Source organism: Mastomys coucha, unplaced genomic scaffold (genome assembly GCF_008632895.1).
Source record: "Mastomys coucha isolate ucsf_1 unplaced genomic scaffold, UCSF_Mcou_1 pScaffold22, whole genome shotgun sequence".
Lineage (NCBI taxonomy): Eukaryota > Metazoa > Chordata > Mammalia > Rodentia > Muridae > Mastomys > Mastomys coucha.
In genome coordinates this window covers 131,282,629-131,295,887 of record NW_022196905.1, presented here as the reverse complement: position 1 = coordinate 131,295,887, position 13,259 = coordinate 131,282,629, and the positions used below count along the sequence as shown (strand labels likewise).

The 13,259-nt window shown below is 51.3% G+C and overlaps 1 protein-coding gene across 1 annotated transcript in view; it reads left to right on the top strand.

Annotated features, from left to right (window-relative positions):
• LOC116104681 (mucin-3B-like) overlaps window positions 1-6,372 on the top strand; it is a 9,875-nt gene extending 3,503 nt beyond the window's left edge. Inside the window, exons 3-12 of the mRNA XM_031391173.1 lie at window positions 231-346; window positions 445-503; window positions 2,585-2,733; window positions 3,031-3,096; window positions 3,655-3,817; window positions 4,568-4,753; window positions 4,829-4,920; window positions 5,093-5,145; window positions 5,295-5,315; window positions 6,232-6,372. Of these exons, the coding sequence (XP_031247033.1) occupies window positions 231-346; window positions 445-503; window positions 2,585-2,733; window positions 3,031-3,096; window positions 3,655-3,817; window positions 4,568-4,753; window positions 4,829-4,920; window positions 5,093-5,145; window positions 5,295-5,315; window positions 6,232-6,372 (1,046 nt within the window). The remainder of the gene's footprint in view (window positions 1-230; window positions 347-444; window positions 504-2,584; window positions 2,734-3,030; window positions 3,097-3,654; window positions 3,818-4,567; window positions 4,754-4,828; window positions 4,921-5,092; window positions 5,146-5,294; window positions 5,316-6,231) is intronic.
• Window positions 6,373-13,259: the final 6,887 nt, after the last annotated feature.

The following is a 13,259-nucleotide window of genomic DNA, read 5'->3' as shown; positions in this document are numbered from 1 at the left end:
ACTGAGCCACGCCCCCAGCCCCTCCCTGGGGGATTCTAGGCAGGGGCTCTACCACTGAGCCACGCCCCAGGTATTATTCCTGATTTCTTCTCCTTTCCCGGTAAGCTTCAGTTAAACCTTCAGATTGATAGAGAAAGAGAAGAGAACCCTGTGGGTGGGAGAGCTGTGGTGGTGATGGCAGCCAGGGGCAGATGAGGAAGTAGTCAGGGCTAGGTCTTCTGTGATAACAGACACAGTGGAGACTGAAGTGGGCATGGAGGTATCTGTGGAGCAGGAATTCTCTCCGGACCTCGAAGACAACACTTCCAAGGCCTACAGAGACTTCAGCAGTGCCTTCCAGGGTCAGGTGAGCAGAGAGGAGGGAACTTAGAAATCCTCCCCTGGACCTGGGCACCCTCAGGTCTATAGGTTCAGACATCATCCCAGACTCCATTGGCATTCCAGATGCGGAAGGTTTACCAGACAGTTCAAGGCTTCCAGGATGTGGAAATCCTGTCCTTGAGGTAAGAGAGCCTCCAGGTGCTGTGGAGACACTGTGAGGTAGAGGGAGAGCGTGGGGAGGAGGCCGAAGAACTCACCCCTCCCTCCAAGGGAGTTCCTCAAAGGGAGCTTCACAGTAATTTTAGGGCTTATCTCTTTACAGGGGTAGATTAGATTTCTCTGACCTGGAGTTGCGGGCAGTTGTGAGCTGCCTGATAGAGAGCTAGGAATTGAACTTGGGTTCCGTGGAAGAGACGCATATGCCCTTAACCACTGAGCCACTTCTCCGGCTCTTAAAGTAGATTGAACTATCACTCTTAAGTTATCTGCAACCTGACAGATTATTTGTGACATGCCTCCATATCAACTGACATATTCATATGGTCTTTCTGGGGATTAAGGCCAATTTCTGTGAACTTGGCCTTGTTTCTTTCACCTCTGATGAAAATACACCAGAATTAATTGATTTACCCTTTCTACTGGTAATAGTCCAAGAACTCTCTAGGGCATTAAAAGCAAGAGTTCTATCACATAGCCCCCAGCCCCTCCCTGGGAGATTCTAGGCAGAGGCTCTACCACTGAGCCACCCCCCCAGCCCCTCCCTGGGGGATCATAGGCAGAGGCTCTACCACTGAGCCACGCCCCCAGCTCCTCCTCCCTGGGGGATTCTAGGTAGCACTCCTTAAAGAACAGCCGCCTAGGACTTGCCGAGGTGGGGCTGCTGTCTTAGTCTTTCTTTGGCTGGTACCAGTTTTGTCAGCAGGAAGGGGGAAGGAGAGGGAGGGGAGAGATATAGAGATATGTGTGTGTGTGTGTGTGTGTGTGTGTGTGTGTATGTGTGTGTACGCACACACACATACATACACATATATGTATGGAGAGAGAGGTAGGGAATTTGTGTGTATGTGTGAATATATGTGTAGATAGACATATGTGTATATTTATGTGTGTGTCTCTGTGTGTGCATGTGTGTGTCTCTGTGTATGTGGGTGCATACACACACATATATATGGAGATATATACAATATTTTTTTATTTTATGTATATGAATGCTTGCTGGCATTTTTGTCTGTGATCACATATGTGTGAGAAGTCATAGAGGGCATCAGATCTCCTAGGACTGGGGTTACAGACGGTTGTGAACCACTATGTGGGAGCTGGAAACAGAACTCAGGTTCTTTGGATAAGCCAGTGCCCTTACCCACTGAGCCATCTCTCCAGTCACTGGTTGGGTGATGTCTTGATACAACAGGAAGAGCATAGTCCTTACTTATTCTTTCCCCGCTTCCCAGGCTGAGCATCCTCTTCCAGAGGATGTAGGACTAGAGAAAACGCTCAGCCAGGAAAGTGTCTGTCCTGAAAGTGTAAAGACCCCAAGCCCAGATCCTCAGAAACCATGTCAGAAGCTGGGCTGGGGCCGGGGAGATAGATTTCTGTACAGCCGTGAAGACATGAGTTCAAATCCCAGCACTCATGCAAAACCTGGGGCATGGGCACGCATGCCCGTAACAACAGGGATGTAGGAGGCAGGGGCAGGAGGATTGCTGGAGACCTGCTGACTGCTGTCCTAGCTCGAGGATCAATTGACAGACCTTGTCTCAAGGGAATAAGACAGAGAGTAGCTGGGCATGACACCAAATGTCATCCTTTGGCCTTACACATGCACATAGACTACAGACACACAGGCAGACGTTGATGGTGGTGGTGGTGGTGGTGATGATGATGACACACCCAGCCCTGAAAGCTCACGGGCCCTATATGGACTATATGGTGACATTCTAGGCCAACGAGAGACTCTATGTCAAAAAACAAAACAAAACAAAAAACAAACAAGCAAACAAATAGTGGAAGGCACCTGAGGACCAGTGCTCGAGGTTGTCCCTGACACACACAGTGTCCTTGCATACCAGTGCGCATACATGTGCAGCACACACACTACACACATATACACACACATATATGTGCAGCACTCAAACACACACACACCACAGAATGTGACATTTTACATCATAGCCGGGTCCCCCCTTTATTCCTGGACACTTGCAGCTGGTTCTAAAGGTGTCCCAGAGACGCCCTATGGCCTCTGACGTCCTTGGCCCCTCAGGAGGGGCAGCATTGTGGTAGACTACCGGGTCCTGCTCAGGCTGTCCTTCAGCCCTCAGCTGAAGAGCGTCTTTGAGAAGGTGAAGACGGAGCTGAAGGAGGAGCTGCAGAGAGCCAGCCAAGATGGTGACAGCTGTCAGGACAACCAGAGTGAGCTTAATGTTGGGGGGAGGGAACAGGGTCACTGCTGTCTCTCTGGCCAGCTCCGCCAGGGAACCTTTGGGCACTCAGGCGCCAGCCCTGAGGTTCTTGTGACAGGCTGAGAGAGATGGCCCCGTCCATGCTCATCTGGGTCAAAGATGGGGCTTGGGAGGGTCCCATGAGGATGCTTACTCAGTGGGGAGGAGAGAGATCAGGGCACACTTCCCTTGTGGTGCCTCCCTATTCTGACACCAAGGGGGCCCTCTCTTCCTCTCCCATACCTGTGCGTTGTCCTTCCCCCAACAGCACTGTGTTTTAAGTCTGACTCCATCAAGGTGAATACTCACACTGAGAAAGAGCTGTCTCCAGAAGGTGAGGGTAGTAGGGCAAATGGCTGAGTGGCCTTGGGTGGCCATGAACTTTGAGAATGCCCAACCCTTGTTCCCAGGGAGGAGGAGACCTTTGGAGAAGTCACTGTTGTGGGTGAATGGTGTCTTCCTGCCCTGCCCCACATCTTATTTTTCATTTTCATTTTCATTTTGTTTTGTTTTGTGTGAGTGCATGAACGTGTGTGTGTTTGTGCACGTGCATGGCATGTGTGCGAGGGTAAGAAGACAACTTGTAGGAGTCAGTTTTCCCCTTTGACTTTGTGGGTTCAGGCATACAGAGAGAGAGGGACGGAGGGAGGGAGGAGGAGAGAGAGAAGGAGGGAGGGATAGGAAGGGAGGGAGGGAGGGAGGGAGAACTACAGCACCTACAAGCAAGACAAGGGGGCCAGGGTTCCTTCCCCCATCTAATCTCAGGGTCTTTCCCAGGGCCCCGACCTTGAAAAAGCCCGTTCTCACACCATACTTCCCTTCACTAAAGCCAGGTTCTGAGTAGACAGAGCGCAGCCCCTGTTTCTGTCACCTCTCCTGTCTCTCTCCCCAGCCATCTGTCACCGCACTGCCCCCAAGGGCTTTGAGGAACACTACTTTCCTTTGGTGGAGCCGAGCAGGCTCCGCTGCGTCACTAACTGCACGCCTGGAGTGAGTGGCACCATCGACTGCAACCAGGGGCAGTGTTTTCTGCAGAAGAGCGGTCCAACATGTCGGTGAGGTCCCGCCCCCCTCCATAGGCCACACCCACTCACCGAGTGGTATCCCGGTGCCACGCCCACCACCTCCCAGCACCTCCCAGAGGAGCCCCGCCCACTGCCCCAGGGTGGAGACAGCTACAACCCCACTGACCCTTCCTTCCGTCCTTCCTTCCTTCCTTCCTTCCTTCCTTCCTTCCTTCCTTCCTTTTTTTAAAAATTATTTTCAAATGTTTTAATTTTGAAAACTATCTTTTATTTATGCATCTTGTGTGCATGTGGGAGTGTGACATCATGAGCATGCGGAGGTTAGAGGATAATTCCGTAGACTCTGTTCTTACCCTTCTCCTTTATGTGGCTTCCAGGGAGTGAACCCAGGTTACCTCACCAGGGTTAAGTACCAAGCGCCTTTGCTCCCCTGCCCCCCGGTCTCCCCGGCCCCCACCCCCCACCATATTGCTTGCCCTTTTCTCTTCCTCCCTCCTTCCCTCCCTCTCTACTGTCTTTCCTGACTCTTTTTAGGTCTTATGTGATCTAATCTTTTAACTTAGTAGTGACGCCTTTAACTTCAACCCCCTACCCCCCAATTTCCAGAATTGTAAATGTGAGCCACCACACCCCACTGTCCCTTCTGGAGACCCTGCCTTATACAGACAACTCTCCAAGGTCCTGGCCACTTGCTCTAGGATGGTGGACCCCAGCCTGTGTGGCCCTGCCTACCAGCGTGTGTGACCTGTCTGAGCACTGTGGCTCTCTTTCTCTCTCCAGCTGCTTTTCCACAGACACACACTGGGTCTCAGGCCCACGCTGTGAGGTGGCAGTTGACTGGAGGGGGTTGGTTGGAGGCCTGGTGGGGGCCGCCACCGTGCTGCTGCTGTTACTGGTGGCCTTAAGTGTCTGGGTGGCACGTTCCCGTTCCCGGGGAAGACACAAGGACCGCCAGCCCTCAGGCAGGTGAGCTGGAGGGGCAGAGGGGTGGTTAGGGGGTCTTCAGACGATGCAGTTTTGACCCCCTGAGCTGCCACCCAGGTCCTGGACCCAGAACAGGAAATGGTTTGAGATCTGGGATGAAGACATCGCAGGGACTTTTTCCAACAGGGGCTTCCAGGATGCCCCGACAGGTACGGCTTGCCCTGGGCTGTACGGCAGTGTGAGGAGGGTGCGCTGTGCGCTGACCTTCTTAGCTAGCACATGTGTGTGTCGGTGCCCAAGAGTGTGTCATTCCCAGATCACCCCTGGGTTACGTGGTTTCTGTTTCCTCTGCTCTACCACCCTCCTTTCATGTCTCTGCAGCCACTAATGAAAACTTCTATGTTGCCTTGGAGAAGGTGGATACCAACATGAAGGTGGGGTCGCCACGGAGGGTTGCTTAGTAACACCCAAACTTGAATCCTCGGTTCCTGCTTTGGGCAGGTGCCTGGGTCGGGAGCAGACAGTGGCTTTTCTCAGTAGGCTCTCCCAGCAATCTCCACTCTCAATGTCCATTCTGTGGCAGGTTCACATCCAAAGACCTGAGGTAGCCTCCTCACCACCATCACCATCATCACCATCATTATCACCATCACCATCAACATCGTTATCACCATCATCATCGTCGTCATTATCCTGAGCCTTTTCAGGGTCTAGTGTGTTCTTGGTGGGAGGGGGTCCTGTTTCCTTGACCGTCTCTTTGTTTGCCTGAAACCCACCTGGAGAACGTGTATCTATGCTCTTCACTCCAGTATGGTGGTCAAGGCAGTCTCAGTCTCTTGCCTCATTCTCTGCATCTGTGAAATGGGTGTAATGCACTTAAACCATTACCCTGAAACTTGTCTTTGGCTGATTTTGGGGGACATTCTCCTGTTGCTTTTCTCACATTCTTTCTCCCACTCGACTCTACCACCTCTCAGTCTCAGGTCTCCATTGTTCCTTTGAGACAGAGTTTAATGAGGTTCTGAGGATCGAACCTAGGATTGTGTGCATGCTAGGCAAGGACTCTACCCATTGAGCCACATTCCCCCAGCCATTGGCTCTTACTTTTGGATTTGTGCTCTATTGCCATCCTGACGAGGTGTACCCTTCATCTTACACATATAGATAGCCTGATGTTGCTCCTGAGGGCGCCATGAAGCAAGCCGCACACCCCTCTCTCCTCACAGGTCCTTTTGTGGCCCTTGCTCTCGCACCCCAAAGCTCCTCGCTCTGAATTGATTCTTATGCCTGTCCCTCTCCCAGCCGAGCTCTGAGTTGATTCTTATGCCTGTCCCTCTCCCAGCTGAGCTCTGAGTTGATTCTTATGCCTGTCCCTCTCCCAGCTGACAGGCTGGCCTTGAGCTCTCCAAGTAGCTGAGCATGATGACCTTGATTTCTTGCTCCTCTGTCCTGGTGCCTACAAACCTGCTCCCCCCTCCATCCCAGCAGCTCTCCTTCAATCCACACCTCCCTGTTCCTAGGTCCTCATACAGCCAGGGTATCATGGGATCCCCAGTCAATGCTTCCTGAGTCCCTACTTCTCCATCCTGAGGCTCCAACATCATCTTTCCACCCTTGCCGAGTGCGAATCCCAGGCAGGGATTGGATATGGGTTTGTCTGAGGACGAGGGGACATGAGCCCGTCTCCTTATTTCCTCTCCCCTCCTGGTCTTCACCACCTCTTCCACGTTGATGTCTCTTCTTTTGCTCCTTAGCATCACTCGGTCACTGATGAGCTCTCTGAGCCTAGAACCCTCAGTCCCCTTTGCCAGGACAGATCTGGGGACAGGACGTCAGCAAGTGTCTAGTTTCCCATACAAATCCAATAAAGACATCTACTGTAAACAAAACTGCTCTGTCCGTGTGTCCTTCTCCTACCCGCCGCTCCCCCCAGGGGTCTCTGTCTGCTTGGGATGGAAAAGGGTTTGGCAGCGACCTTTTCTCCTGGGCAGGAAGGCCAACATCTCTCAGGGCCATGGCTGTACCTGGACCTTATGAAAGGGATGAGTTTCACTGATTAGTGGGGTGGGGTGGGGTGCAGGGGAGTCTGTCCGTCAACAGTGATTGGGACGAGTACCCTGAGTTTTGCAATCCTGACCTCTCTTGTCTTGGTCATAGAAGCTTAGAGCTGAAAGTAGATAGAAGGCATTAGACCACTGGTGCTGGGTCTGGGAGGTAAAAAGATTGTTTATTTTATTACATTTAATTTTACAGTGTGTGTGTGTGTGTGTGTGTGTGTGTGTGTGAGAGAGAGAGAGAGAGAGAGAGAGAGAGACAGCATGTGTATGGAGGTCAGAAGACAACTTGTGGGAGTTAATTCTCTTCTTCCACCATGTGGGCTCTGGGGATTGAACCTGGGTCGTCAGGCTTGATGGCAGGTGTATTTACCTGCCTGTGCGTACAGCCTCAGTCCCCTCCTGGTCCCACAGTGATGGGCAGCCAGTGTTCTTGCCTGGGACAGGGACAGTGGCAGGGGGTAGAAATCTAATCCAGTGGCTGTTTGGGTGAAGGGTGAAGGGTTAGGAGAAACCGCTCGGACTTTGGCTCTGTTCTGGGAAGAGGCTATGACTGTAGGTTTCTCTCATCTGACTGGGGTCAGGGGTAAACAGCCCTAAAAATTCTAGGTGTAAATGTCACCCCCCACCCCTCAGGAAAGCAGTGGAGAGGGGGCAGCCCTGGGGGTGGGGGAGGGAGGCACAATGGAGAACAAAGATGGGGTGGGGGAGAAGGTGACTGGACGCTGAGGCAGGTTCTCTTTCACCTAGCCCAACTTCTTAGCGATTGTCTCTCTCAGGGGTCCATTGGTCTCCTCCCTCCATTGTTTCCACACCCTGTTGTGTTCCTTGGCGTCCACCTCTTGGCTACTTTTCTTCAGTGTCTCAACGCCTCAGTCTTCCGTTTGCTCTGTCTGTCTTGCCCCACCTACCCAGGGATTCTCAACTTCTGTTGACTGTTGCTTGGGGCAGTCGACACACCTGGAATTAGAGGGGGGAGGAAGGTTGACAGACTGTCCTCTGGCCAACTCCCTGTGGTCACCCCCCACCCTGCGCCACAGTCATCCCCACCCAGGGCTAGACATTATCCTTCCCCAATGCAAAGGTCTCTAGGGTCCTCCTTATAAGGGTTCCTTTGGTGCAGGGTGCAGGGCTCTCACTTCTTGGAGTTCTTCCGGCCAGGGCCCTTCCCCTGCCCTTCCCCTGGGAGATGCTCGTGACCTGGACCCTGCTGCTGGCTTTCCAGCTATCCTCTGTCTTTTCAGCAGTTTCTGGTGAGTGACACCCAGCCTTGTGCACTGGGGCTTTGTGCTGAGCCGTGGATGCTCTGGCTTCTCTTTTCAGGGGAAGGTTTGGAAATTTATGTTAGGTCCTCCTTTGGACTCTGGGGTGCTCTGGGGCCACAGAGAAAGTCTGCAGGTATAGAGGAAGTGGCCTGGCTTGTGGTTGGGCAGCTGGTGGCCTGAGGTGTAGCCCCTTCATGTGGGGGCACGGCTGAAATCCATTTCTCTTACCTTCGGCCAATCCTTGCAGAATGAAGGGGTTCTTTGGTAACTTAGTGGGGTCTGCTTGTACCTATCCTTGGGCCCGTGCCTGTCCAGAGGCCGGGCATTTCCAGCCTTCCCAGACGATGTGTGGAAGCCAATGGACAGCTTTTAAGAGTTGGTTCTCTTCAACCATAGAGGTTCTGGGCAGGCAATGGCTGTAGATTATTGGACATTTTCTTCTCCACCTTTTTATTTTATTTTTAGTTTGCATTTCTGTGACAAGGTCTCCCCATATAGTCCAGGCTAGTCTCCAACTCGTGGCAATCCTCCTGCCTCAGCTTCCTGAGTGCTGAGATTACAGGTGCACACCATCACTCCTGGCTCATCTTCAACTCTTGTCAGAGTGTACCTGGGAAAGCCCCCTCTGAAATAGTTGAGGGGCTAAGTGGGGGGGGGGGACATTGGCTCTGTGTGTATGGGGGAGGAATTTGGGAGTGGGAGTATGCTTTTGGGGGGGCTGTCATAGCCATATCTACTGTGCAACTGGTTAGAGGCGGATCTCTGTCAGTTACAGGTAGATCTCCTGATTCCCCCCAGGGTGCCAGGGTGCCAGGGTGCTGGTTGGGGGCTAAGGTTTTAGATGGAAGGAGGCCTTAAGCTGAGGGTTACAGGAGGAGCACCTAGAACCCTATGGGTTAGTTCTCAGAAAACCCAGAGGAAACTCAGGACCCTGGCCAGGAACTCAGCCCCTCAGAGGCTGTCCCAGTCCCAGGGGTCCTCCTAGACCTGATCTCTCCTCCACATTTTGCTATGATTTAGGGAGCAGAGCGTGAGGGGGCAACTAAGACGTGAACTGCATGAATCAGGGGAAGGCATTGCAAGAGTGCATTATATCAGACCATCAGCTTTAAGTCAAGAGGAGAGAAATATGCATAGAGTCCACGTTAGGGTTGGGGGGAGGGCCATCCTGTTCCTTGCCCTCAGGGGAGCCAGGGACCTGGCATTCTGAGGGGACTGGTGGTGGTACTGATGATGGTGATGATGGTGGTGATGGTGGTGATGATGATCCAAGCCGTTACCTAGCCATTGTACTTGTGTGCCCAACCGCATCTGAACAATCCATCTTCTCCTTCAAGTACTTAAACTTGCATGCAAAAGGTACACATGTGAGCCCGTTGGCATACAAGAAAGCCAGATAGGCATCCATCTCCTACATGTGTCAAGAGCAAGCTGAGGAAGGTGTTATAAGCCTGTAATCCTCCTACCCAGGAGATGGAAACAGAAGATCACAAGTTCAAGGGCAGCCTAGGCTACAGAGAGACCCTGTCTCAAAAACTAACAATAATGGTCTGGGGATGTGGATTAGTGCGTAGAGCTCTTGCCTAGCGTTCACAAAGCCCCAGGTTCTAGCCCCAGCACTGAATTGACTAGGCATGGTGGCACATGTCTATAACCCTAGCACTTGAGAGTCAGGAAGATCAGGAGTTCAAGGTTAACCATAGCTACATCTTAAGTTGGAGGCATTGGAAGCCAGTTGGAACTCAATGAGATCCTGTTTCAAAAAACGCAAATATTTTTCAAAGTTATTAAAAGCAGCTAGGAATGTGTGAGTCCAGGGAAATAGAGCCACCCAGACTCCCACTTCTCCCCTCCCCGGCAGAGGGCCCTGTTATTTCACAAGACACTTCACTGTGGGTATTTCCTGGGATGTGCACAAGGAGGATTGTGTGAAGAAGTCAGGAGGCATGAAAAACAAGTTCTGAGAGGGCGTGTCTTAGTCAGGGTTTCTATTCCTGCACAAACATCATGACCAAGAAGCAAGTTGGGGAGGAAAGGGTTTATTTAGCTTACTTCCACATTGCTGTTCATCACCAAAGGACGTCAGGACTGGAACTCAAGCAGGTCAGGAAGCAGGAGCTGATGCAGAGGCTATGGAGAGATGTTTCTTACTGGCTTGCTTCCCCTGGCTTGCTCAGCCTGCTGTCTTATAGAACCCAAGACTTCCAGCCCAGGGATGGCACCACCCACAAGGGGCCCTACCCCCTTGATCACTAATTGAGAAAATGCCCCACAGCTGGATCTCATGGAGGCATTTCCTCAACTGAAGCTTCTTTCTCTGTGATAACTCCAGCTTGTGTCAAGTTGACACACAACTAGCCAGTACAGTGCGTAACCTCCTTGGGGCCACACAACACAGCAAGTAATACAACCCCACCCTGACATGCATTTGAGCCCACTGCCTGTACTCCTCCTGGGGGACCTTGGTCTTCTGCAATCCTCTCAGGTGCACAGGCTGGTTCCCGGGGGTGGGGAGAACTTTAGAGCCCAAGTTCAGAACCCCAAGTGGCAACTATAGCTTTCTCTCCTGTCTGTTCTGTGCACCCCCTCAAGGTTTTGGATGCATAGCTATGGAGAGGGAACCAAGGCAGAAGGTTCTAGAAGATAAGAGGGCATATGCCAAGGAAAGTGAATTTTTGGTAGCAAGAACACGGTGGCACAGGAGTGTTTGTGTGTGACAAGGCTGGGACTCTCACACTCCAGAGGAAGGCCTGTGGGGGCCCAGCTGTGTATTCAACCTGCTAGAAACAAAGGCTCAACTTGTTGATGACCCATAGGGCACCATGGCCAGTCCTGGAACCACACTGCCTGTGCTGTCAGGAGCCTGGCTTTGGTGAGTCACAATGGTTCGTTTGTACCTGTTGGCTTTAGGATTAGGGTTTCCTGTGGGAAGCTGTCCTAGGGTGGTGGGCATCTGGGACTCTGAGAAAAGCCTTCAGGAACAGGGAGCACAGTCAATCATTCTCTGATCATGATCTGTTAGGGGGATAGGGGCTAGAAAATGCCAGAGGAATGTCAAAGATCAACATGAGGATTAGACGTGGTGGCACTCGCTGAGGTAGAGGCAGGAGGACTGAGAGCTTAGGGTTATCCTCAGACACATATGAAGTTGGAGGTTAGCCTGGGCTACAAGAGTCTGTCTTTCTCTCAATATGAAAATAGGATGAGCCGGGCAGTGGTGGTGCACGTCTTTAATCCCAGCACTTGGGAGGCAGAGGCAGGTGGATTTCTGAGTTCGAGGCCAGCCTGGTCTACAGAGTGAGTTCCAGGACAGCCAGGGCTACACAGAGAAACCCTGTCTCAAAAAAACCAAAAAAAAAAAAAAAAAAAAAAAAAAAAAAAAAAAAAAGAAAGAAAGAAAGAAAGAAAATAGGATGAATATGAGTGTGTTGCTGATGTAAAGTTCACAGTAAGAGGAGGGGCACTCCTTGATGACATGGGGTCAGGGGTAAAGTATCTGCCCTGGAAGGACTGATGCAGGAGTCTGAAGGGACCAGAGGTCTTTACCCCAGACAGAGGAGACATGGGGGAATGTTCTCCTATGAGTGTAGGCCAGTCGCAGGGCCGCATGCAGGCAGGCTAATACTGAGAATAGTGAGGGCGGTGAATCAGGATTCCAAGGGCCATCTAGGGACAGACCTTCTTATATGAAAACAGCCTTAGGTAGCTCAATGTAACAAAAAATTTTGAAAGGAGATGGCGAGAATGCCTGCCTAGGAAACACAAAGCCATCACCAGCACCAGCGCCGTAGAAAACCCAGCGTGATGGTTCATGTCTGTAATCCTAATGCCTACATGGTAGAAACAGGAGGATCAGAAGTTCCAGGTTATCTTTAGCTATAGAGAGAGTTCAGAGCTAGCTTCAAATACACGAGACCCCATGTCAAACCCAACCAAACAAAAAAAAGTGGGGGTCCAACAAGATGTCACTTGTTATACTCCAGGACCCAAGTTCAAGCTCTGGACCCAAATAAAGGGGGAGGGAGGAGAGAGGTGACTCCGCAGAGTTCCCTCTGACCCCCGTGGCACGAGCCTGCCCCTCACTAAGCACACACACAATATAACTGTAATAAATAGTAACAATATTTAAAAATAAACAAAATGAAAAGAAACCAGCTGGGCAAAAAAAAAAAAAAAATGGGGAGAGAATATTGCATGTGGGTGATAAGATATTTGCCTATGAGAAAGAGACAACCTTTGAAACTTACATAAGGCGAGGAGAGGAAGTGCTGCTTTGTATAGACCATCATAAAGCCTCTCACGCGGCAAACACTGCCTGGCAAGGACCAGTTTCACTAGGGCCGGGACTCGGGACCAGATAGGAAGAATAAAACATTTATGGAGCATTTAATGCGATGGGAATGGTGTTAAAAGAGCCACCACCCACTCCGGTGCTGAGGCGCCTGGGGCAGGAGCAGCACCTAGCAGGTGTGGTGCAGAGAGCCACGGAGGCTGCCACTGTCCAGGGTGATGAGGTTGTGGTCTGGGGAGAGGTCCTGGTGAGTGGATGTGGATGTGGTGGCTGCTGCGGAGCAGTGCAGGAAACATAGCCAAGCTTGAAAAGGCTTAGACCCTCATCCCTTTAATACAACTCCTCGTGGTGTGGTGACCCCAGCCATCAGTTTTTTTCATCGCTACTTCATGACTGTGATTTTGCTACTGTTTTGAACCATAACAAAAATACCTGTGTTTTCTGATGGTCTTAGGTGACCTCTGTGAAAATGTCATTTGATCCCCAACCCCCAAAAGGGGTCTCAACCCACACTTTGAGAACTACTGGCTTAGACAAATAAAGAAGGAGCCAGGCTCACAGATCTTTGAAGAGAGGTGCTTACTACTGGCAGATGTTTCAAGACTGGAGAAGCTAGCCTGTCCCAGGAGTCTGAGTACTAATACAGTGGTAGTTACTTCTCCCTGTGGCTGTGACAAAATAAAAGGGAGGTGGGCGATTTAAGACAGGCTTACGGTTTGGTGGGATACAGTCTGTCAAGGCGAGAATGGCATGGCAACAGGAGCCTGAGACAGCTGGTCACATTGTATCCCATTGTATCTTCCCAACAATGGATTCAGGCAACAGAGAGAGGTGAAGGCTGGTCCTCAGGGCTCACTTTCTCCTCCCCCCACCTTTTTTTCTTTTCTTTTCTTTTCTTTTTTTTTGGGGGGGTGGGTTTTTTTCTGAGACAGGGTCTC